The sequence below is a fragment of the Schistocerca piceifrons genome, unplaced genomic scaffold, assembly GCF_021461385.2.
Source record: "Schistocerca piceifrons isolate TAMUIC-IGC-003096 unplaced genomic scaffold, iqSchPice1.1 HiC_scaffold_901, whole genome shotgun sequence".
Classification (NCBI taxonomy): domain Eukaryota; kingdom Metazoa; phylum Arthropoda; class Insecta; order Orthoptera; family Acrididae; genus Schistocerca; species Schistocerca piceifrons.
The window spans coordinates 20,042-45,008 of record NW_025729170.1 but is presented as its reverse complement, the minus strand read 5'-3'; the positions used below and the strand labels follow the sequence as shown (position 1 = coordinate 45,008).

Below are 24,967 nucleotides of genomic sequence, written 5' to 3'. Positions count from 1 at the left end.
ATTTGCCGATAGTAAGGGCTAGTCGCAAACGTGGCAGGTTTTCTGTGTGTTGGAGTTCGACAAAAACGAGTGTACTACAGCTGTTCAATGGATGCTTAAAACCAAGTATGGTAAGAAGCCACCAACAAGGAAGGCCATTTAGCACTGGTACAAAAAATTCATTAGGATGGGTTGCTTGTGCCCAGATAAGAGAAGCATGTATGAGAGACTGGGAAGGCAATTTAATCAACCAAGATAGCATAACTCTTGTTACAGATCCTTACCATTTTGAAATGATGGGAAATATTAGCTCAGAAAATAACTGGATATGTAACCAAATATTTGCTAAGTAAATGTTGATAAATATAAATTTAAAGATAGAAGGAACCAGGGCATAAACAGTGGAATTACATCTTGATAGCAAAACGGACAGTGTGTGACATAAACTTGAGCCCTGTGCATGATTACCCGTAAACACTATTTCTAAGTTTTTCTTTGGTTTCCTTCACTGCTTGCTCATTGTACCAGTTGAATAACACCAAGGATAGGCTAGAGCCCTGTCTCTTTCCCTTCTCAATCACTTCTTCCCTTTCATGCCCTTCAACCCTTATAATTGCTATTAATCTTTCCTGGTGTTGGCTTCTACCAGTTTTTCCCTTTTGTAAATAATTTCAGTATTTTGCAACCGTGAATTACTATACTGATATTTGGTAATAGTCACACCTGTCAGCAACTGCTTCCTTTGGAATTGGAATTATTCTTCTTGAAGTTTGAAGGTATTTTGCCTGTTGTCTCATATATTTTGCACACCAGGGTGCGTAGTTTTGTCATGACTGGTTCTCAAAAGGACATCAGCAGATGTTACTGATAAAAATGTACCTCAGGGGCCTTGTTTTGGCATAGATCTTTTGGTCCTAGGTCAAATTACTCTTGCAGTATCATAGCTCCCATCTCATCTTCATCTACTTCCTTTTCCCCTTTCTATAATATTGCCTTCAACTTAATTTCCCTTGTATAGCTCATCTATATATTTCTTCCACATTTCTGCTTTCCCCTGTTTGCTTGGTACTGGTTCTCCATCTAAGCTCATGATATTCATACAGCTGCTTCTCTTTTTTTCCAAATCCCTCTTAATTTACCCGTAGGCAGTATCATTCCCTTGCAAACATTTGCTCATGTCCTGGTGGAATGTCCGCCTTATAAAAATATCGTAATCTAGTCAGTTACTTTATATTTTAAGATTAAAAAAGAAATATTTATAGATTTTTAATGAATTCTTCTACCAGATTCTGCAAATGCCTTAAAATTTTCAGTTAAACTTACCCCAAAAATTTAAATCTTAGGATTAGATGTCACTTTCCCAGTGAATGTCATACTAAATATTTTCAGGTTTAGGTCCATACTTGCACATCAGTAACTATTTAAGTAGTATGTTGTAAATAAAAATCTTGATGAAATTTCCATTTCTTAAATTATTTTTATGGCGGGCTTAAAGTAGCACTCATTGATAGCCCACATTACTGAAAGTGCGTTGATATTACTAAGAGTTTGGTAAAAGATATTTTTAGGTTCTGGACCTTACTTACATATTAGTATGTATTTAAAAAGTATGTTGTTGATGCAAGTAAAGAACAGATAATGAATATTTCTGTTTAAAAAAATTTTTTTAGCGCAACTGTCGGGAAAAATGTGTTGGTATTGCTAGAGTTAAACAAATGTCTTCAAGATGATCATGAGTGAACATTACATAATATTCTGGGCCCACATTTTTGAGCAACGAAGACTTACAAAAGAGAGACGAGTTACCCTAGGACATTATTCCATATGACATTATTGAATTAAAGTATGCAAAATATGTCACCTTACTGATTTGTCTCCCCAAGGTTTACAATGATTCTAAGTGCAAATGCAGCTGAACTAAGCTGTTTTAAGAGTTCCAAAATTAAATCCCTGGAATATATTGCTAGACTTACTAAGTACAACATTCTGCAGTCTTTCGTGTAGCTATGGCATTGATTGGTTGATTATACCATCAATCCCAACAAACTTCAATTTATCTAAGAGAATGCTGCGATTCACATAATCAGATGCCTTAGATAAGTTGCAGAAAATACCAGATGGCGCTATTTTATTATTTAGTGCTCGTAAAATTTGGCAAGGGAATATGTAAATGGCTTTCTCAGTAGAGCAACTCTTCTGAAACCCAAACTGTGGTTCGTTGAGGATATCAGTGCTGCTAAGGTGAGATAATATTCTAGAATACATCACTTTCTCAAACATTTTGGAAAATGGTGTCAGCAGTGAAGCTGGTCAGTAGTTATTGAACTGACATCTCTTTTTATCACCTTTCTTAAAGAGAGGTTTGACAACAGAATATTTCAGCCTCTTTGGAAAAATGAGTTATGTTAGTGATACATCACATATTTCAGATAATACCATGCTTTTTATATTGGAACAAAACTTTATAATATTGTATTGGAAACATTATCTAAACCAGATGAGCTTTTATTTTCAAGAGTATGGATAATTTTCTGAATTTCAGAAGGAGAAGTTGGTAATACATTCATATGATTGAATTTTATGAGAGTTTCAACACACTGCTGTGATTTTCCCCTTTAACTGTATGTCCCTATACTTTCTACCAATTATTATATGTACTTACTACCTGTGACTCATCATTACATCACTGCCATTCAGTTCAGTAGTGGTGATACCCTGTGCCTTGTTGTCCTGTCTCTCGTTTCACTGCATTCCATAAAGCCCCAAGTCTGTTGTCAGAATTACTGATTTCTGACGTGATGTGAAGGTTTCTTGAATTTTTAATAAATTTTCTTAGTAATTTTGAGTAGTTTTGTTGTGTGCAACTACAGCTGGATCAATACTTGTTCTTGCTAATAGGTACATTTTCCTTTTCCTTGAAGATGATATTTTAATCGCTGTAGTGATCCATGGTTTTCATATGGCCATTTAATATTCTTTCTAATTAGCTTATATGGAAAGGTATTTTCAAATAATTAAATGAATTTATCATGGAATAGATAAAATTTAATTTAGCATTTGGTTCAGCATAAATTTCATCTCAGGTTATCTCTTGTAAGCTGTTCTTAAAAACATCTGTTGTGGAGGCATTAATTATTCTGATTTCCACTTAAGTGTATCCATACTGTAAGGCACTAGGTAATTTATCCTAACAAACAGTGCATCATGTTCAGAGAGAGCATTTGTTACTGGGTAAACGGTATTTTTCTGGCTTTGAGCTTTAAAACCAATTAGGGTCCTACAGTCTTTATCCATCTGTGTTGGAAAGTTAATTACTGGAATCAAATTGTGTGATCCAAATAAAGTTCCCTATTTTTCCTATCAGGATCCTTTAGAAAATGTGCATTGAAGTCACCACAGACCATTAACTGCTTGCTGCTGCCTGACAGATAGCACAGTAAGGAATCCAGATTCCTTATAAATAGTTTAAAATTTCTTTGTGGGTATCTATATAATTCACAGATACACTTCTCTGTATGCTGATCACTTCAAAAACAACTTGCCTTAATGTTTTTGAACTTGTGTTCTGTCTTAATATATGTAACAAATCTTCCTTTTCATATATTATTTCTGCATGAGTAAGCTGCTGGAGTTAATGTTTTATACATAATAATAACAAGGAGCATATTAAGAGTATTAGAAAATAGTCTTGCTGCATATAATGTTAATTTATAGCAGTGCACTTTAGTAGTATCTTTACACACCTTGTGATCACATGGTTTCTTTGTCAATGAAAGTCTCTCTATTGTATAACAGATTTGTTTTCGTGACCACTCACACCATTAATCCTCACATAAATCCATATTATATGATTTTAGTCTCATTTTCCATTTCTTAATAGCTGTACTTTATTTACATGTATCATCTTGAACATGCAAATCTGAAGTGTCCTCCAGTTTCCCCCGTTCGTGTTCTGTGAAAGCCTACACTCATCTACTTTGTCTTATTTGTTGCTGACAGCCACCTTTACCTGTGCACTCTAATATGCATAACAAGAAGTTACAAGCAGAGGATTTGAATGTAATTTTTAAAATATTAAATGTAAATCACACCATTTCACATAGTTTTACACTTCCAATTATTATCTCTCTTATTCCGTCGTCATTCTATCATTTACAAAATTCAAACGAATAAAGAAATGTGTTGATGAACTGCTATGATAAAAATGTGTCTTTGCCTACAGTATGAACGTTACAACAGCTACTAGTGATAGTTAGCGATCTAATCGACCTACCGTATGCGGCCGATCACTACACACACTCCCCCCTGCGGGTCCAGGGATTACAATAGGCCCGAGGTATTCCTGTCTGTCCTAAGAGGTGACAAAAACGAGTCTCATACGTTTCGGCCTCTGTGGGGTGGTCCCCTGTAGGGTTTGACCTCCATTTTTCAAAATTTTCCCAAAGAGTGAGCGAATTGGGGAAGGGCGCCTTACATGGTTTATCCTGTCCATTGTCTATAGAGATCTTTAGCCCACTTCCTCGCCGTTGCATTGCAGTCCAGCTCATCCTCCATATCTTGGGCAAGGAACCTTCCTGAATGTGTTTTCCACCATGCACTGTGCAGTGTCGCTTTCTGCACCAACGATGACCAGGGACTTCTTTGCACCTCATATCCAGCATGGCAGCCAGTCCGTTGTGGTGGGGCCACCATGTACCCTGTTGGTTGTAGCCCCCTGACAAAACGGGGATGGCTCTGCTGATGCCTGCGCTGTTAACTCCCAACATATGCCAAGGATATGCCTGTCACTCTGGGGCATCAGGACTCCCGGCAATGGCCATCGTGCCAGGTGGCCTTTGCTGTGGCTGGGTGGCGCCCGTGGGGAGGGCCCCTGGTCAGAGTGGGTGGCATCGGGGCAGATGATGCGCAATGAAGTGTACCACATCATCACTTGGCGGTGATCAGCCACCAGCAGTCTCTAAGAGTTCCACGTCTCAGTACAATGCAAGAAATTCTGACCCTAAATCATTCCCCTCCCATGGGGGAACGCCAGGCTAAGGATGGCAGCGAACCTTATTCACCCTGGTACCTCGTACGTAAGAGAGCTGATGGGGACTCCTTTGTTTCGATGAAGTCACAGTTTTTTGTAGAGCATTTACAGGACAAGTTTAGGGAGGTGGAGGGCTTGTCCAAAATGCGTTCTAGGTCAGTCTTGATAAAAATAGCATCCTCTGCCCAGTCATGGGCTTTACTCACTTGTAAAAAGTTGGGGGATGTTTCTGTTACCATCACACCACATAAGAGCTTAAATATGGTGCAGGGTACTATATTCCACAGAGGCCTTCTTTTACTGTCTGAAGATGAGCTGTGCGCCAATTTAGAGCAGCGAGGTGTACATTTCGTCCGGCATGTCCTCTGGGGTCTGAGGGATAATCAGGTTGCCACCGGTGCCTTCATCTTGGCCTTCGAGGGTGATACATTGCCTGAGAAGGTCAAGGTGGTGGTCTACCGCTGTGATGTAAAGCCCTATATCCGTGTCCCGATGCGGTGCTTTAAGTGCTGGAAGTTTGGCCATATGTCTTCCCGCTCTACTTCCAACGTCACATTGAGATTATGGATGTCCATCACATCCCAATACTCCATGTGCCCAGCCTCCCATCTGTGTCAACTGGGGTGAGCATCATTCACCTTGCTCGCCAGACTGCAGGATTTTACAGAAACAGAGGAAAATTATGGAATACGAAACCCTGGACTGAGGCTAAGAGAAAATATGAGCGCCTACACCCTGTGGCTATGACCACCTCACACGCTGCCGCTATGAGAACAGTTGTAGCTCCATCAGTTCCATGAATTCCACTCGACTCTTGGAGCCAGAAGGCTACGCCTGCCCCCTTGGTGTGGGGGGGGGGGGGGGGGGGGGGGAGGGGGCAATTCCCTCCTGTTGCTCCCGCATCACCTATTTCGGGAGCACTGCCCCACCAACCATCGGGGACACCAGCCCCACTTCTCAGCTGGAGAAGTGTAAGTCTTCTTCGGCTCCTCTCGCCAGGAAGGGATCCCTTGGGTCACTCCCTTCCCAGCTTTCTGCTAGTGGGAAAGATGATGCTGCCAGTGGCCCAAGTGCCCAAAAGTAGCTGGTTGTAGGGTTTCACAATCATCCTGAGTCCCGGAGACTGAATTAGTGAAACCCTCTCAGCCAGAGAGACCCAAGGAGCAGAGAGAAAAGTCCAAAAAGAAGACCTCTATGACCAAGGAAATTGTGGTGGCACCCACACCACCGCTACCTACAAGGTCTGCATCTGGGGATGAGGTGGAGATGCTCGCATCTGCTGAGGACCTACAGTACTGACCATAAAAATTGCTACACCACGAAGATGACGTGCTACAGACCCGAAATTCAACTGACAGGAAGAAGGTGCTGTGATACGCAAATGATATGCTTTTCAGAGCATTCACACAAGGTTGGCGCCGGTGGTGACACCTACAACATGCTGACATGAGGAAAGTTTCCAACCAATTTCTCATTCACAAACAGCAGTAGACCGGCGTTGCCTGGTGAAACGTTGTTGTGATGCCTCGTGTAAGGAGGAGAAATGCGTACCATCACTTTTCCGACTTTGATAAAGGTCGGATTGTAGCCTATCGCACTTGCAGTTTAGCATATTACTACATTGCTGCTCGCGTTGGTCGAGATCCAATGACTGTTAGCAGAATATGGAATCGGTGGGTTCAGGAGTGTAATACGGAACGCCGTGCTGGATCCCAGTGGCCTCGTATCACTAGCAATCGAGAAGACAGGCATCTTATCCGCATGGCAGTAACGGATCATGCAGCCATGTCTCGATCCCTGAGTCAACGGATGGGGACGTTAGCAAGACAACAACCATCTGCATGAACAGTTCGACGACGTTTGCAGCAGCATGGACTATCAGCTCGGAGACCATGACTGCGGTTACCCTTGACGCTGCATCACAGACTGGAGCGCCTGCGAATGTGTACTCAACGACAAACCTTGGTGCACGAATCGCAAAACATCATTTTATCGAATGAATTCAGGATCTGTTTACAGCATCATGATGGTCGCATCCGTGTTTGACGACATCACGCTGAAAGCACATTGGAAGCGTGTATTCGTCATCGCCATACTGGCGTATCACCCGGCGTGATGGTACGGGCTGCCATTGGTTACACGTCTCGGTCACACCTTGTTCGCATTGACGGCACTTCGAACAGTGGATGTTACATCTCAGATGTTTTACGACCCGTGGCTCTACCCTTCATTCGATCCCTGCAAAACCCTACATTTCAGCAGTATAATGCACAACCGCATGTTGCAGGTCCTGTACAGGCCTTTCTGGATACAGAAAATGTTCGACGGCTGCCCTGGCCAGCACATTCTCCAGATCTCTCATCAATTGAAAACGTCTGGTCAATGGTGGCCAAGCAACTGGCTCGTCACAATACACCAGTCACTACTCTTGATGAACTGTGGTATTGTGTTGAAGCTGCATTGGCAGCTGTACCTGTACATGCCATCCAAGCTCTGTTTGACTTAATGCCCAGGCATATCAAGGCCGTTATAACAGCCAGAGGTGATTGTTCTGGGTACTGATTTCCCAGTCTCATGATGTCATCCTTCATTGGAATCACGGTGACTTTTTCCACCGCCTGGCTGAGCTACGGCAACTGTTAAGCTTGATACCTGCTATCTGCATTTCACTTCAGGAAACCTGGTTCCCGGCAGTGCGGATCCCATCCCTCCATGGCTATAAGGGATATTAAAGGAACTGTAGCAACTATAATAGTGTGTCAGCTGGAGTTTGCATTTATGTCCTAAACTCAGTCTGTAGTGTAACAGTGCCCCTTCAAACCCCTCTTGAAGCAGTGGCCATCAGCATAAGGGCGACACAGGAAATAACTGTATGCAATGTATATCTTCCTCCAGATGGTGCAATACCCCTGAATGTATTAGCTGCACTGATTAATCAACTCCCTAAACCTTTCCTACTTTTTGGATATTTTAACACCCATAACCCCTTGTGGGGTGGCACCGTACTTAGTGGCCAAGGCAGTGATGTCGAAGCTTTACTGTCTCAGTTCGACCTCTTCCTCGTAAATACTGGGGCCACCACACATTTTATTGTGGCTCATGGTAGTTACTCAGCCATTGATTTATCCATTTGCAGCCCAGGACGTCTCCCATATATCCACTGGAGAGCACATGACGACCTGTGCAGTTGTGACCACTTCCCCATCTTCCTGTCACTGCCCTGGCATCAGGCCAACGGTCACTTATCGAGATGGGTTTTTAAATAAGGTGGACTGGGAAACTTTCACCTCTGCGGGCACCATTGACTCTCCCCCACAGGGTAACATGGGTGTGATGGTTGAGCAGGTGACTACAACAGTCGTTAATGCAGAGGAAAACGCAATCCCTCGCTCTTTTAGATGCCCCCTTGGTGGTTGACAGAAGTCACTGAGGCAATTAAGGAGCATCAGCGAGCTCTACAGCAGCATAAGTGGCACCCTTCCCTGGATCACCTCATAGCCTTTAAGCGGCTCCTTGTCGGCGTTCGCCAGATTATCAAATTATGGATGGAGGAGTGTTGGGAGAGATAAGTCTCTTCCATTGGATGCCGTACGTCACTTTCCCAAGTCTGGACGAAGATCAGACGTCTTTTTTGTACCAGATCCCAAGATCCCAACAGGTGTCCCTGGCATTAACATCAATGGTGTGTTGTCAACCGGCGCTAACGCGATTGCTGAGCACTATGCTTGAGGCTCTGCTTCGGCGATTTAACCCCCCCCCCCCTCCCTTTTGCACCCTGAAACGGTGGATGGAAAGGAAAGCCCTCTCGTTCGCTACACCCCACAGTGACCCCTATAACGCCCCATTTACATAGTGGGAGCTCCTCAGTGCCCTTGCACATTGCCCTGACACAGCTCCTGGGCCAGATCAGATCCATGGTGAGATGATTAAACATCTCTCATCTGACTACAAGTGACATCTCCTTGTCATCTTCAATCGGATCAGTTGCGTCTCGTCTTTCCATCCCAGTGGTGGGAGAGCACCATCATTCCGATGCTTAAACTCGGTAAAAACCCGCTTGAAGTGGATAGCTATCGGACCATCAGCCTCACCAATGTTCTTTGTAAGCTCCTGGAGTGTATGGTGTGTCTGTGGTTGTGTTGGCTCCTGGAGTCACGTGGTCCACTGACTCCATGCCAGGGCGGCTTCCGCCAGGGTTGCTCTAACACTGATAATCTTGTGTCCCAAGAGTCTGCCATCTGAACAGCCTTTTCCAGATGCCAACACCTAGGTGCCGTCTTGTTTGATTTACAAAAAGCATATGACACCACCTGGCAACATCATATCCTTGCCACATTATACAAGTGTGGTCTCAGAGGCCCACTCCTGTTTTTTTTATCCAAAATTTCCTGTCACTTAATACTTTCCGTGTCTAGGTTGATGCCTCCCATAGTTCGGCCCATTTCCAGGAGAGAGGGGTCCTGCAGGGCTTCGTATTGAGTGTATCTCTATTTTTAGTGGCCCTTAATGGTGTAGCAGCAGCTGTAGGGCCATCCATCCCACTGTCTCTGTATGCAGACGACTTCTGAATTTCACACTGTTCCACCAGTATTGGTGTTGCTGAGTGGTGCCTACAGGGCGCCATCCACAAGGCGCAGTCATGGGCTGTAGCCCACGGTTTCCAGTTTTCGGCCGCAAAGTCGTGTATAATGCACTTCTGTTGGTGTTGTATTGTTCATCTGGAACCAGAACTTCACCTTAATGTCGATCCACTCACTGTAGTGGAGACATATCGATTCTTAGAACTGTTTTTTGACGCCCGATTGACTTGGCTTTCTCACCTCAGTCACCTTAAGCAGAAATGCTGGCAGCACCTCAATGCCCTTCGCTGCCTGAGCAACGCCAATTAGGGTGCAGATCGCTGTACGCTACTGCAGCTCTACAGAGCCCTTGTTCAATCCCGCCTTGAGTATGGGAGTCTGGTTTATGGTTCGGCTGCACCCTCAGCATTGCGTTTGCTCGACCCAGTGCACCACTGTGGCGTTTGCCTAGTGACAGACGCTGTTGGGATGAGTCTGGTGAATAGTGTCCTGGTGGAGGCCGGAGTCCCTCCTTTGCAGGTTAGGCGTGCACAGTTGCTCTCCAGTTACATTGCATACGTTTGTAGTTCTCTTGCGCATCTGAATTTCGGTCTCCTTTTCCTGCCCGTGGCGGTTCATCTCCTGCATCGGCGGCCCAGGTCAGGGCTTACACTTGCAGTTCGTGTTCAAACCCTTCTGTCTGAACTTCAGTTGTTGCCCTCACCACCTACACTTGAGGTTCATTCACGAACACCTCAGTCGTGTACATCTAGGCTGCAGCTTCGATTCTCGTCACGTACCGGGGCCACGAAGTGGTTTACACCGATGGTTCGATGGCTAATGGTCATGTTGGCTTTGCCTATGGTCACGGAGGACATATAGAGCAGCATTCCTTGCGTGATGGCTGCAGTGTTTTCACTGCAGAGCTGTCGGCCATATCTCGTGCTCTTGAGCACATCCACTCATGCCCAAGTGAGTCATTTATCCTGTGTACTGATTCCTTGAGCAGCCTACAAGCTACTGACCAGTGCTACCCTCATCATCTTTTGGTAGCGACCATCCAGGAGTCCGTCTATGCCCTGGAATGGTCCAGTCATTCAGTGGTGTTTGTCCGGACCCCAGGTAAAGTAGGAATCCCAGGCAATGAATTTGCCGACAGGTTGGCTAAACGGGCTATGCAGAAACCGCTTATGGAGATCGGCTTCTCTGAAACTGACCTGAGCTCAGTATTACGCCGCAAGGTTTTGTGGCTTTGGGAGACAGAATGGCATAACCTCAGTATGCACAGCAAGCTGCGTGCCCTTGAGGAAACTACGAATGTGTGGAAGACCTCTGTGCGTGCCTCTGCGTGCCCTTAAGGAAACTACGAATGTGTGGAAGACCTCTGTGCGTGCCTCTCACAGGGACTCTGTGTTTCTCTGTCGGCTCCGCATTGGCCATACGTGGCTGTCTCATGGTTACCTCCTCCTTCGTGATGACCCACCTCAGTGTCACTGTGGCTCACGAATGACAGTCGTCCATCTCTTGCCGGACTGCTCACTTTCCGCCGCTCTGCGGCGGACTTTTAACCTTCCCAGCACCCTACCTTCAGTGTTGGGCAATAATGCCTCAACAGCAGCTTTAGTTTTACATTTTATTCTTGAGGGTGTGTTTTATCATTTTCTCCAAGTTTTAGTACGTGTCCTTCATTCCTGTGTGTCCTCCACCCTCGTGCCTTCAGGGTGGGGGTTTTAATGTGTTGCAGAGTGGCTGGCTTTTCCTTTTTATCCTCATTGTCAGCCAGCCATGGTAACGTGCTTTTTTGATTTAAGATCTTCTACCTGTTTTTTGCGTCTTTGTGGTTTTCTTGCCCCCTTTTGTCCATTTAAGTGTGTTGACCTTCAGTCGTTGTCATTTTTCCTTTCATTCTGTTTGGTCTTGTCCCATTGTCTTACTCTCACCCTTGTGGCATTGTTTCCTTTGGAACAGTGGACCGATGACCTCATAGTTTGGTCCCTTCCTCACTCTTTTAAACCAACCAACTAGGCCACTCTTTGTGCAGTCTGTTGATTACTGGCTTGCCCAGCATTATTTGTGCCAGGTTTACTTAATTGGTACACTACATGGCTATGACAATTGAAGCATGATGTCCTCCCTCTCTCTAAAAAAAAAAAAGAAGAAGAAAAGACCTTATAGATGTGTGCTGATACGATGGATGACCATTGAGGCGAAATGGTCGTTAGTGGTAACCTCAGGTGAACCTGCCACACCGTAGTTTTATAACACCTACATAGGCAGTAAGTGCTCTCTATCTGGGTGGACTGTACAGAACCCAAGCTGTTTGTGGGAATGCATGTGGATCCCAACTAAGACGAAAGAAATATCTCCATGTTACGGGTGGGTCACTAGCAGTCACCAAAACCCTCTGGAACTGCACCAGGAAATTGAACTTTGATCATTGTTGAAAGGCACAATCTTGTCAGAATGTCTTTGTTGTGGAGTAGAAAAACACGATACCCTCAGCTACCATAAGGCCTTGTAAGTTGTAGGGACGTCATGGACATTGACACTGCTGAACTGAAAAAGTAGTGGGGAATCGGAAGCATAACAGAAGAGAGGAATTTGATGATGTAAGTGAATGGTGAACTGTAGAGAACTGTTGCCTTTACCGTAACATTCAGTTGGCTATCCTAGAACTCATCAAGGTTTTATTTATTATACTAAAAGTAAAACTTTAGGTACCCAATCTAATGTGGTGCTACAAATGCCAATGGTGTGGTAACACCACAGGAAAGACACCTTCAAAGCCAGGACATTATGTTCAGTGCCAGACTTCTGTCTAAATTGCTCAGATAGTCAGCTGCTAGGAGCAGGCATTGCGTGGTATTTTTAGAAGAAACGAAAATTAAAAAAATTATGTTGGTCATTAAAATTTCCTGTACCGAGAAAGAAATAACATAATACCTTGCAACCTCCTCTGTTCTGCATCTACATACATACTCTGCAGGCCACCTAATGGTGCCCGACAGAGGGTAACTTGTACGAATGTTAGTCATTTTCTTTCCTGTTCCACTTGCAAACAGAGTGAGGGGAAAATGACTGTTCATATGCTACCATACGAGTCCTAATTTCTTTTACATTGTCTGTGCAGTCCATATGTGATGCTATGTTGGTGGCAGTAGAATTGTTCTGCAGTTGGCTGCAGATGCTGATTCTCTAAGTTCTCTCAGTAGTGTTTCGGGAAAAGAATGCCAGCTTTCCTCCGGGGATTACCATGTGGGTTCACGAAGTATCTCTGCAATACTTTCATGTTGATTGAACCTACTGGTAACAAATCTACCGACACGCTTTTGAATTGCTTTGATGTCTTCCTCTAATCCGTCCTGATGTGGATCCCAAACACTCTAGCAGTACTCAATAATGGGTCTCACAAGTGTTCTATACACTATTGCCTGCCCCCCTCCCGTTTCCAGGGAAGAGAATGTTTTTATCACTTATATGAATGATATTCCATAACAGAATATTTGTTTGTAACCTATATAAAATCAGGTCACAGATATCAGGATATTTAGACTCAAAACTAAAGAAAATCCACTTCCGAACAACACTGTCTTCCATGCTCATGTGCAGTCAGGTGTCTGCTTATATGAACATGGTCTCCTATATAACGAACTTGTAAGAACTTTACAGTTAGTTGACTAGTTTTTGAAGCGATTGTCTCTGAAGCTGGGCGTTTTGCATTGAAATGCAATTTTGACGTTATTTTTGAATAGACTCGTCATTGATTTTGAAGGATATTATTGCGTTTTACTTAATAACGTGTACACATTTTATGGAAGTTTTAATGCTGCTTGGAAGTCCATGTTCAAAAGAAATGGACTTGGCTGTCTTTTAATCTAGGTACCTTAAATATCCTGTTAAATCATTGGGTCTTATCAATTGGTATGAGCCTCTTATGGTGGCTGTGAACCAGCACGCAATTAAGTTTTGCCATTTCATTTCCCCCCCTTTTTGTCATTTCTGCCTTTTGTGGTGCTACAATAAATGCAGAACACCATGTATTAAGAGATACAGTCTAAATGTGTGTATTTTTAAACAGTGGAGACATTGGGCCATAGTGTGTATATGGAGGGGTGGGGGCGGGGCGGGGAGGAGAGAGAGAGAGAGAGAGAGAGAGAGAGAGAGATTGTCTACATCTGACAAAGGACTTAGTATTTTAGCTTACAGTGTCAAACAGTCTTCTTTCAGTGTGCCTGTTTGCCACCAAGCACCTCCCATATGTGGTGAGTAGTAATCTATCTTTTTGATATGTAATTATCAGTTCCCTTAATTCTACTATAGAGTTTTTTATTGGAACACATCAAAAACTGAGCAGTTGTTGTGGTGAAAAACTACTATAACAACCTTAACTGCTTGCTTTCCAAATTTTTAATAAAAGAAGGAAGACTGACTAGTGATACCATTATTCAATATGTGTGGGCCATTTAAACATAATACTTTCTTCTTATTGCAGGAAATGGAAGTTGGATCCAAATGATAGTCGGCGTGCTATGGCTAAATTGTACAATGCTGCAGAGCAGTGCAAACACATTTTGTCCACAATGAGTACAGCTCATTGTTTTATTGAGTCTTTGTGTGAAGGAACAGACTTTAGCTACAATGTTACAAGAGCACGATTTGAAAATTTGATTAGTGCAGCTGTGAAAATGTGTACTGCCCCCATAGAAGAAGCACTGAGCCAAGCAGGTATCGATTGCAGAGACATAAACAAGGTGAGTCATCTGGTAGAGTTACTACCATTTTACAACATTACTCTTTCTCCATCCCTTCCCCAGTCCCTCATACCCTTCCATGCCCCCAACCCTCCCATTTACCATTCCCTTTTGCACTGTGTAACAATTCTGAGTCAGGTGTTTCTTCTTGTGATAATGCTCATGTTCTATTTCTTATTTTTTATTTTTTATTTTATTATACTGTATTGCTCTTCTGTGTCAGTGATTCAAGGCTATGACCATAGCATCATACTTTCAGGTGAATTTTCAAGCTCTATGTCTACATATGTACTCGGCAAGCCATCTTATGGTGCATGACAGAAGGTACCTTGTACCAACACTAATCATTTCCTTTCCTGTCCACTTGCAAATAGAGCAAGGGAAAAAGCAACTGTCTACGTGCCTCCATATGAACTGTAATATCTCTTATCTTATCGTCATGGTCCTTAAGCAAAATGTACTACATTGATGGCAGTAGAATCATTCTTCAGTCAGCAGCAAATGCTGATTCTCTGACTTTTCTCAATAGTATTTCACAAAAAGAATGTGGTCTTCCCTCCAGGGATTTCCATTTCAGTTCACGAAGCACCTTAGTAATAATCATTTGTTGATCGAACCTACTGGTAACAAACCAAGCAGCCTGCCTGTGAATTGCTTCGATGCTTCCTTTTATGCGACCTGGTGGGGATCCCAAACACTCGAGCAGTACTCAAGAATGGGTTGTACTAGTATTCTATACTTGGTCTCCTTTATGGATGAACCACACATTCCACACGATATTAGGCAAGTGTACTAGTTTCTTTGGCTCTTCATTGTATGTCACAGATGCAAGGTGGTGGTGGTGGTGGTGGTGGTGGTGGTGGTGGTGATTTTACATTATTCACCAGTTCTTTTCACTTACCTATGTTTCCTGTTAGGAAACACTGTGTGTGTGTGTGTGTGTGTGTGTGTGTGTGTGTGTGTAAATTCTCAAAATATGTGAATGCATAATGTTTGCCTAAAAGAACAGACACCACGGTGCAGAATCTGCAGCTATGAAAAATTATATGTAAATTGAAGGGGGATAACTGCTGTCAGCTGCCGCAGGACGTTAAGTGGAATTGGTGGCGATGAGCGAAAATGTGTACTGGACCGAGACTCAAATCTGGGCTCTCCTGCATACTAGACAGGTGCAGTAACCACTGAACCATCCGGGACACAGTGTGAAATTTAAACTTCTGTGATTTCTCCAAATAAATGTAGGCAAATGCCAGAACGGTTCCCTTGAAAGGGATGTGGGCGATTTCGTTCCCGATACCTGCATACACTGAGCTCGTAGTCTCACTTCCTTGTCATTGGTGGGCTATAAGACCCTAATCTTCACTTCTTCTTTTATTTACCATGAGTATTGCTGTCTAGTGTATACCAGCAGCAAGTGCAAGGCAAATAAATGAGAATATTAGTTCATATGTCTTAGCTGCTTCAGTTCAATTGTCAAGATTTTCAACTCCGATTAGTCTGTCGCAAACTGTGCTGCTGTATGTAAGAAAGCAAAATGAGTGAACTCTGGAAGCACTCAGTATTTTTAGATATGTTGGTCACAGAATATGGGAAGTAGGCAGAACTTAAGAGCTCTTTTTTTTTTTATATAGTGCATTTTGCCTGGTCTCAAGTTGATTATGGTTGTGTGATGTGTCAGTATGCTCAGTCATTCTAGATGAAAACCTGTGAAGCAGTCAATCATGCGGAAATAGTGTTGGCCACCAAACCTTTTATGATCAGCTCCACTGTATGCTCTGAGGCTAGCAAACCACCTCTTGTAATTGCATAGCAGCTCATCATGGTGTGAGAAGATTATAAAGTTTCCTCAGTGCAGAAGACACAGGCACACCATATCGGCGGTCACCCATTGACAGAAAAACACACTGAATAACAATTTGTGAGCACGTATCGAGCCTTTGGAATACATAGAAGTCTGGGGAAGCTCATGGAGGCCAGACGGATTGAACTTTAAAATGGTAAGTAGGTTATTAGTAAATGTTACTACATGTGACATAAGAGGGTGAACCTTCCATCTACTAGCCACAATTACAAGAATTGTGCAATTGAACATCTCACAGACAAAGTTGTAATTGCCGCATGTGCCTTTAGAGTTGTTACCAATGCAGAATGTAAAATTTATTAATCAAACTCTAGAACTTGACCTAATCCATTCCCTGGAATGATCTATTGCTGTGCAGGAAGGGGTCATTTCATCCAAGCACTTAATGCAACACGTAGAGCATTTCAGAGAAGGATGACGACATATGACAATGAATGTGAGTGCTGCAGTACCAAGTGCTACAGTGGCTCTGACTCTGGTGCGTGTAGCTTTTATTCTTTTGAGGTGGAGAGCCAGTCATCAGCATAAACCACCAATAATCCAGGTTTTAGTAGACTAGATCCATAGAGCATAAGAGAGAGTGAGAGTATAACTTTGTAGTGTGAATGTAGAGTAGGTGTAAATTTAGGATTAAGAGAAAAGGAAGCACTGGGACAAGCCATGAAGGTTTAAATTGCCAGAAGTGAAAACAAGTGCAAAAAGAAGACTTCTAAGCAAATAGCAATAAGCAGCTTAGTAAGAAAGATTTGATGCCGTATCTAACACGTCAGCAACTTGCTAGTTGTTTTGGGTATAAAATTTATTTGTAATTTGTACAAACAAGTAGTGTGATATGAAAATGGTGCGCGTGCGGGTGCGGGTGCGCGTGCGTGTGTGTAGGGGGGGGGGGGGGGGGGCGCTTGTAAAGTAGTATAACACAATATAGTTAGCCTTACTCAAATTCAAAGAAGCCATCGAGGCAACTATTTAATATCGGAAGAATTTTTTAATTAATATTGTATTTAACTTTTCTTGCCATATAAGACACACAGATAAATAACATTTACACTACCAGAAAAAAACTTTAATAATGAATGTAAAGTACATTCTTTTTGAAGCATGCAGAAATTTTTTAGATCTTCACTAATTTGTCAGGTCCTTTCTCTCCTAAATTATTTCTTAATTTTGACCAAACAAGCCAGTAGGTGGAGAAGATCCTCTCAATGGATGCAGTGCTAGCAGGGCAAGAAAAGGGGCCTAATAAAGTAATTGTAAGAATGGGTTACATTTTGAATAAGTTAATAATAGGAATTTTAATTGAACTATCGTCAATGTGAAAAATAGAAAAAACAATAAAACCCACAAAAACTAAATTTGACCCACTGGGTTGGATTTTTTTTTTTTTTTTTTTTTTTTTTAAATACCCAAGTTTATCTCAACTCTCATGTATGGCCATATTAGAGTAAATCTGAGCAGTGCATTGCCACAGCTATGAAAGCAGGCGAGCACGGGATGTTGTCACTGTAATAATTCAACAAGGCCAGTGCAGTGTTTTGATGTAGGTTAGCTTGTTGAAACAGTGAACTCAGCAGTACTGCATATACTAATGCAGCAAAGGGCAAGGCAGTTGTCCAAACTGACAGTGGCAGTGGATTTTTTGGATACGTGACTGATAGTGCTGCATATGCATGAATGAATGGTGCACTGCTATTGACAATAAGTACAAGTAATTTTTGTAATGGATTTATTCTTAGTCTTGTAGCCGAATTGGGGCGACAGGGTTTTGCCAAATGAGGATACCACGTGGACCTGCCAATAAAAAGTCACTGGTTTGAGGCCACAGATGGACAACAGCTCTATACACTAAGTCCCTCCCCACAATTAGTCCCAATTTGCAGTGGACTACACCAGGTCATCTCCAGTAGCATGGCTGACCACTGCTCAGAGTGCAGCAGGTATCCACACTAGGCATCTTCACATGGTAGGCATCCCCTACTGTGACTCAGCTGGGTGTCAGCCGGGGCCACACAGCATCGTCAAGAACATGCTGCAAACGCTCGGGGCAAAAGCCGCATCAGTATTGTGTGGAATGTGAGCAGCCAGCACAGTGGAATTCAGTGGCCAGCTGGCCACTGATAGTCTATCGAGCAGCTGAGATGTCTCAATGTAAGAACTTGTTAGATTTGTAGCTGCCTTTCCCTGGAACCTCTCGGGCTCCCACCTCGCCTCCGTCGCCTGTTTGCACCGTGCTGGCTCATAGCCACTCCACCCTGCACCAGGGAACACTGTAGTTAGCACACTGAATTCATATTCAGAAGGACCAGAATTCAAATCGACATCGAGCCATTCACATTTAGGGTTGTCATAGTCCCTCCCTCTCCCCCTCTGAAATAGATATAGCATTTGCTGGGATTGTTCGTTACAGAAAAGCTTGTCCTATTTCCTTCCTCATTTTGATCATATCTGTGCTTGTGTTCTCTCTCTCTAATTACAATGAACGGTACATTGCAATCTATTATCTTCCTTTTCCTTTCTTTGTGGTTTTTGAGAAGGACAATGAGTGCTATTGCATCAGTTGTCACTTTGATTCCATACTAAACTGCAAGCACAAGGTTTCATTTCATATCAGTGTGATTCAAAGGAAGAATTACACAGTAATTAAATTTCCAGAGATTTCCATGAATTTTGCCTTTAAGCAGGCAAAATATCTGCTTGCCATCTTCTTCCAGGGCAATGATGTGGAGCACATTTGGTAATGCACAATTCATCAGTTGTCATTTATAGAGTCTATTTTTCACAAATTTTTAATCCTGAAAGTGGTTCTTCATGTCAGAAGGTGACACTGGCATTGACAGAGGCAGTCTGTCACTCCCTTGCCATTCCTAAAGCAGTTGACCTGATCTTAAACATATTTTATGTTGGCATCTTCTATACTGTTGCTGTTTTCCCCAATCTGTAAGACATGGTGTATACGACCCGGGACAACCGGGAGATCTGGGAAAAACCCGGGAATTTGTTCATCCGGGAGAAAACCAGGAAAAACCAGGGAATTTTTTAGAATTCTGGAAATTTTTCGTTGTTTTAGTTTCCAGTTAAATTTGTGTAACTTTGACTGGTAAGAACCAATACTCTAACAAAGGATATTAGTGTATCCCGCTACTCCAGAATAATACTGCAGCATTAAAACATGAACGAGAGAAAAAAATGAAAATAAAACTTAAATTGCAAAGGAAATGCGCCATATAAAATAACACAGTGCACGTACAAGCTGTCTGTCAACAGCAAAATGTGTTAAAGGCTGTAGGAAGACTATGCAATGCTTCATAACAACGAATTGCCTGCGATGAGTGTGGCGTCACAACTGTTTAAATTAGATTAATTTAAGCAGTTACGAGCGGGCTCATGCACACGCATGTGAGTGATACCTTCTCCCGCTTCTGGCTACAGAAATGTGGCTGTTGGCTGTGCAACCAGCCACATGGGGTACCTGGAAAAATTTTACTGGCGCGCCCAAGCTGCCACATTGACGCGTGCGCAGCAGTCCTGGATCTAGTGGGGGGGGGGGGGGGGGGGCGCGCAAACAGTTGTATCTGAACCGGGCAACAATTGCAAATGTTCAGCGTTGTTATAATTACTAGCGAAATCCATAGATTCAGATTACCATAGTTGAAATAAATGGCTAACAGGAATAACAGGTAAGAAAGATTATGTATTATCTTCTCGGTGTATCCAAGAAAGTGAATTTTGACAGAAAATTTTTGGCCACATCGCTACATTAGACAGGGCCAGTTGTAGTCACGAGCTAGCAGCTGCTTAAGTTCCATTCTGGGAGTAGTGCGGAAAATGCATTGTACGAACACATACTAACACCTAACCGGAGAATAATCGCTGGATAACTAAACCAGTGATTGTGACAGGGTTAGTAAAGTTAAACGGAGAATGAGTTTTGACAGTAGTAGGAATAGTTACAGAGTTAATGATGACAAGACTGTTTGTTAGTACGAGGAAGGAGAAGAAATGGGGACATCACACAAATTATGGAAGAATATGACGATTCCAAATTCATACAAAAATTTTATTCTCGTGCATGAAACTGGAGCATATGAATGAAATTTGAAACTAGTTCCTAACATAAAGCTTTTTGATTGTAGCAGGAAAATAGATATTTTGTGCTGCTACTTCGTGAATTATATTGCTGTAATATAAAAATGATCATTATTGCCAAAACAGTCTTCCTTATTTGGTGTGTGTTACAATTGCTGCAGTATTGGAATGGCCTATTTCGTTTTATCCAGGAAACAGTGACAAAACAGATGTAGTTAGATTGAGAAACCACACCATTCTTGGGTACTATTTGTATTAACAGCTTCTTCAGTATTAGACGACATTTCGATTTATCATGTAGCAAAATGTTTGACAAACTTTGATGAGGTAATAGCTCTTTCGCAGAAAGGAAAGCACACCATGTAAAGCTGTAGCAAGATTAGAGAGAAAAATCACTAGGACCTAAGGATTGAAGAAATGTGTACTGTCTTGCATGTCTCTTGTCTTTACTGGTTTTAGGTATCCTATATTTAATTTTATGTCACACAGAAGAGCAAGTTATTAGCTAATAGGTAATAAAGAGTCCTGATTTTGTGAGTAGTTCTCATTCTCCTGGTTACAAATAATCCCATCCAGTATTAATTGGATGTTTTTTAAAAATAAGAGGGGCAGAATGTCAAACCGGCTGACTGGGAGAAGGAGAGACACTACAGGAATTTTAATTTCCACAGTCCTGAAATAGTTTGATGGGATCCGTTACAAAATATACACCTTTGAGTTACACAGAGCGAAATACAGTGATGTGTGGTATAAGAACGTTGTTTGAAGAGGCGTGGCACTGCACTTTGGCACACTTAAGACCAAATAACATCTCTTACATTTCCTCTCAGATACATGTTTTATGTATCAGACTCTTCAGAAAGATGTGCGCTACAAAATGAACTTTTTTGAATTTTTTTTTTTTTTTATGTGTGCAGAGCAGTCTGAGCTATAGTGGAGGGTCTCCACGTGACACGTGTTTACGTTTAGTGATTTTTGTGTTTCCTCTTCGTTTACTGCTCTCACGTCAAATGAAAAAAAGACATATTTCTGTGGTTGGGAGCTATCAAGTGAATTAAAATACATTCACATAATTATGGTAGGCTAAAATGTGTTACTAGTTTCAGAATTTATTTTATTTCCACCTTTCTGACAGTCAAGCATTAATCACCTTGCAGAACAGTGTAGTTATTTTTGTCGGTTTTCTAAAGAAATTTTGCTTTTATTAAGCTTTCCTGCTGAGGCAGTAAATTTGACACGCAGTGTTTAATTCCACTCCATAGGCTAGTTTCAGCTGTTCACTGCATTTCAAGTGCACGATTCCATCTTCTAGCACGTACGGAATTATGCCATAATAAAGATCCAAACATGAGATAATACAGTACTGGTACACCAAGAAAATTTACATCCTGAAAACCACACTGAAAAGCTTAATATGAGGTTGAGGCCTACATCATTGGGAATCTGGACATGCGAATGTGCGCTTTAAGTCAAACTATGCTTTTTAGTATGGTTCACGAACTTCCGATGCTCTTGGTGTGTCCTCTGATGTCTTGTTTATCTTATGACATAATGTAAGAAAGATCTTTTAATGTTTTACATGTACGAACATACGGGCTTCCTACGTCACCGTAGCTGTGCAAGCGTGGTGACGCCTCTTATCTGGTGCTCTCTGGCAACTGCTGAAATGAATCTATTTTTAACAGGTCGCAGGAAAATATTGAGAATTGCGGTTCGAAAAGCGATATTTTCAAAGTAAATTTCCTTTTACGCAAACGGAACTATGTACAAGAATGTACAATGAATTTCTTAAATCGCAGAGTGTTTGCTCTCATTTAAAAAGCAACTCTTTGATGACGAGCCATTTAGAAGAATTTTGAGCCCAGAAGATCAGAGATTTATGTCGGTATTAAAAATTTTACTGGCGTATTTGTGTGATGTATCTTAAAGTGGAACATGCACTAAACAGATGAACATTATATGTGAAAGCTTAGCTTCTCCTGTAGCTTATTAATATTCGAGACAAATATTCTATGTGAAAGCTTTGCTTTTCGTGTAGCAACACTATGGATATTAACTTAAGCCATCAACTTTTCCTTTGGTGGAATTCGAATTTATACTTTCTTAATACAAAAATATGCAGCATACATGTTGCTGCCCATCAAAGATCTTCCCAGAACGTGTTTTTTCCCCCTGAGTTTCATTTTCTAAAGTGCTGAGAAATTCTATCCTGCTGTATAAAACCATATCCGTTCAAAGGATTGATAAGTTTTACAGTTCTGACGGAAAGTATGTCACTTAACAGGGAAAAAGTGTATTTTCGCACGGGAGAAAATGTATTTTTCACTGGGAGATCCAGGAATTTTTTCTCCTTGTCCCCGTATACACCCTGTAAGAGATCTGTGTGTTCCATAATTGTTCTATTCCAATGTTATAAGACTTATTCCACTGTCTACAGTAGATACCCTGTGGAGAGTTTGCTGTGTGAATGCCATGACATGTATGAAAATGGTCATGTGCACTGATGTACATCCAGCACACATTGACACTGATATAAAGGAAAATTGGCTGCTCTTTTGGCTAGGCCATGTACCTTTTGTAGCTCATACAGTATATTCTGTATATTGTGTCTTTTGTGATGTACGTAGATTGCTGAGCTTCATTTAGAAGGAAGATATCAACTCAAACTAACATTTATTTGTCTTGTAAAGTAGTTTTTTCTGTCAGATTTATACCTTTTGTGTTTATATTTTGAGATGTCTTACACATGAAGCTGTTCTCATCCTTATTGGTAACAGGTATAGTTAATTTGAAATAAATTTGTGATTGACTGTTCAGTGAGTCAAAATATGGGGAAGAGGCATCATACAATTGTTGTTCTTTGTTGCACTGCACATGCTTATTGTGATGCTGTCTCTAGAGAGCATGAGGATTTATAAGTGATACCATACTGCAAATTGTCTCGCATTGCTGCTGCTCCTCCATTGACTCACTTGTGAAACACAAAGCTGTTTCTGTCAAACAAAGTGTGCTACTTTACATATCATTTCACCTGGTGGCTGTGTGTGTGTGTGTGTGTGTGTGTGTGTGTGTGTGTGTGTGTGTGTGTGTGTGTGTGTGTGTGTTTTGCCTTCTACTTATGAAGCTGTGGCCAAAAGCTATAAGTGAGTGTCTTTTAATTGTGTTGTCTGCAACTTGTTGTTTCTTCTTCACAGTAAGTAGCAATCTGTCTTTTCCTACATTGCTGATATTCTTTTCTGGAGTTTCCATTGTTTGATTACACATTACTGAATTGTTTAAGAATTACTATATTGACCAGAGTAAGATTTATGTTACTAGTTACATAAGCTCCCTCTTGTATGTCTATTTAACTTTTCAGACCTTTCCTTATTTCTACTAATGTTATGAGTGTACTACAGAATTCTGAAATATTTCTTTTAGGTGCTCCTGTGCGGTGGATCTGCGAAAATCCCGATAATTCAGCAATCTGTCTCAGAAATGTTTCCCAATTCAGAGTTATTATGTAGTGTAAATCCCGATGAACTGATTGCCCTGGGTGCTGCGAAGCATGGTAGTTATCTGAAAGAACCATTTGACCCAGGTTGTGATCATCTATCATATGATATCCCAGTTGTAACAAAATCAATTTTTATGAAGGTAAGGAACTCAGTTAGTATAGTTCTGATTTAGTCCTATATCATCACATGATCTCCTTGTGAAGATCAGCAGTTAGGAACTTCTTGAGTGACTTTGAATGGTTGGTGTGCGTAAATACTTTTATTATTATTATTTCTTTACTTTCTCAGACGTTAAGTCTGGTTAAAAATGGGACGTGACGCGGACCTTGATCAAGCGTCACTTCCTTTTAACTGTACGGTATATGTTACATTGCATTTAGGAGCTTTCGGGTAATTGAACATGTATCAATAATTACGGATTTCTGTAATTGTATATATAAGTTTGGATGTAGCTGTATTGTATTGATGTAATGGTGGATATTGTGTGGTATGACTCCTGTAGTTGATAGTATAATTGGTATGATGTCAACTTCATTCTGATGCCACATGTCCTTGACTTCCTCAGCCAGTTGGATGTATTTTTCAATTTTTTCTCCTGTTTTCTTTTGTATATTTGTTGTATTGGGTATGGATATTTCGATTAGTTGTGTTAATTTCTTCTTTTTATTGGTGAGTATGATGTCAGGTTTGTTATGTGGTGTTGTTTTATCTGTTGTAATGGTTCTGTTCCAGTATAATTTGTATTCATCATTCTCCAGTACATTTTGTGGTGCATACTTGTATGTGGGAACGTGTTGTTTTATAAGTTTATGTTGTAAGGCAAGCTGTTGATGTATTATTTTTGCTACATTGTCATGTCTTCTGGGGTATTCTGTATTTGCTAGTATTGTACATCCACTTGTGATGTGATCTACTGTTTCTATTTGTTGTTTGCAAAGTCTACATTTATCTGTTGTGGTATTGGGATCTTTAATAATATGCTTGCTGGAATATCTGGTATTTATTGTTTGATCCTGTATTGCAATCATGAATCCTTCCATCTCACTGTATATATTGCCTTTTCTTAGCCGTGTGTTGGATGTGTCTTGATCGATGTGTGGCTGTGTTAGATGATACGGGTGCTTGCCATGTAGTGTTTTCTTTTTCCAATTTACTTTCTTCGTATCTGCTGATGTTACATGATCTAAAGGGTTGTAAAGGTGGTTATG

At 41.6% G+C, this 24,967-nt stretch overlaps 1 protein-coding gene across 1 annotated transcript in view; it reads left to right on the top strand.

The window, feature by feature from the left end:
- The window catches only part of LOC124771264 (heat shock 70 kDa protein 14-like), a gene marked incomplete at its 3' end in the record, with an annotated part of 156,569 nt that overhangs the window by 117,223 nt on the left and 14,379 nt on the right, over window positions 1–24,967 (top strand). Inside the window, exons 6-7 of the mRNA XM_047249295.1 lie at window positions 14,060–14,318; window positions 23,683–23,898. Of these exons, the coding sequence (XP_047105251.1) occupies window positions 14,060–14,318; window positions 23,683–23,898 (475 nt within the window). The remainder of the gene's footprint in view (window positions 1–14,059; window positions 14,319–23,682; window positions 23,899–24,967) is intronic.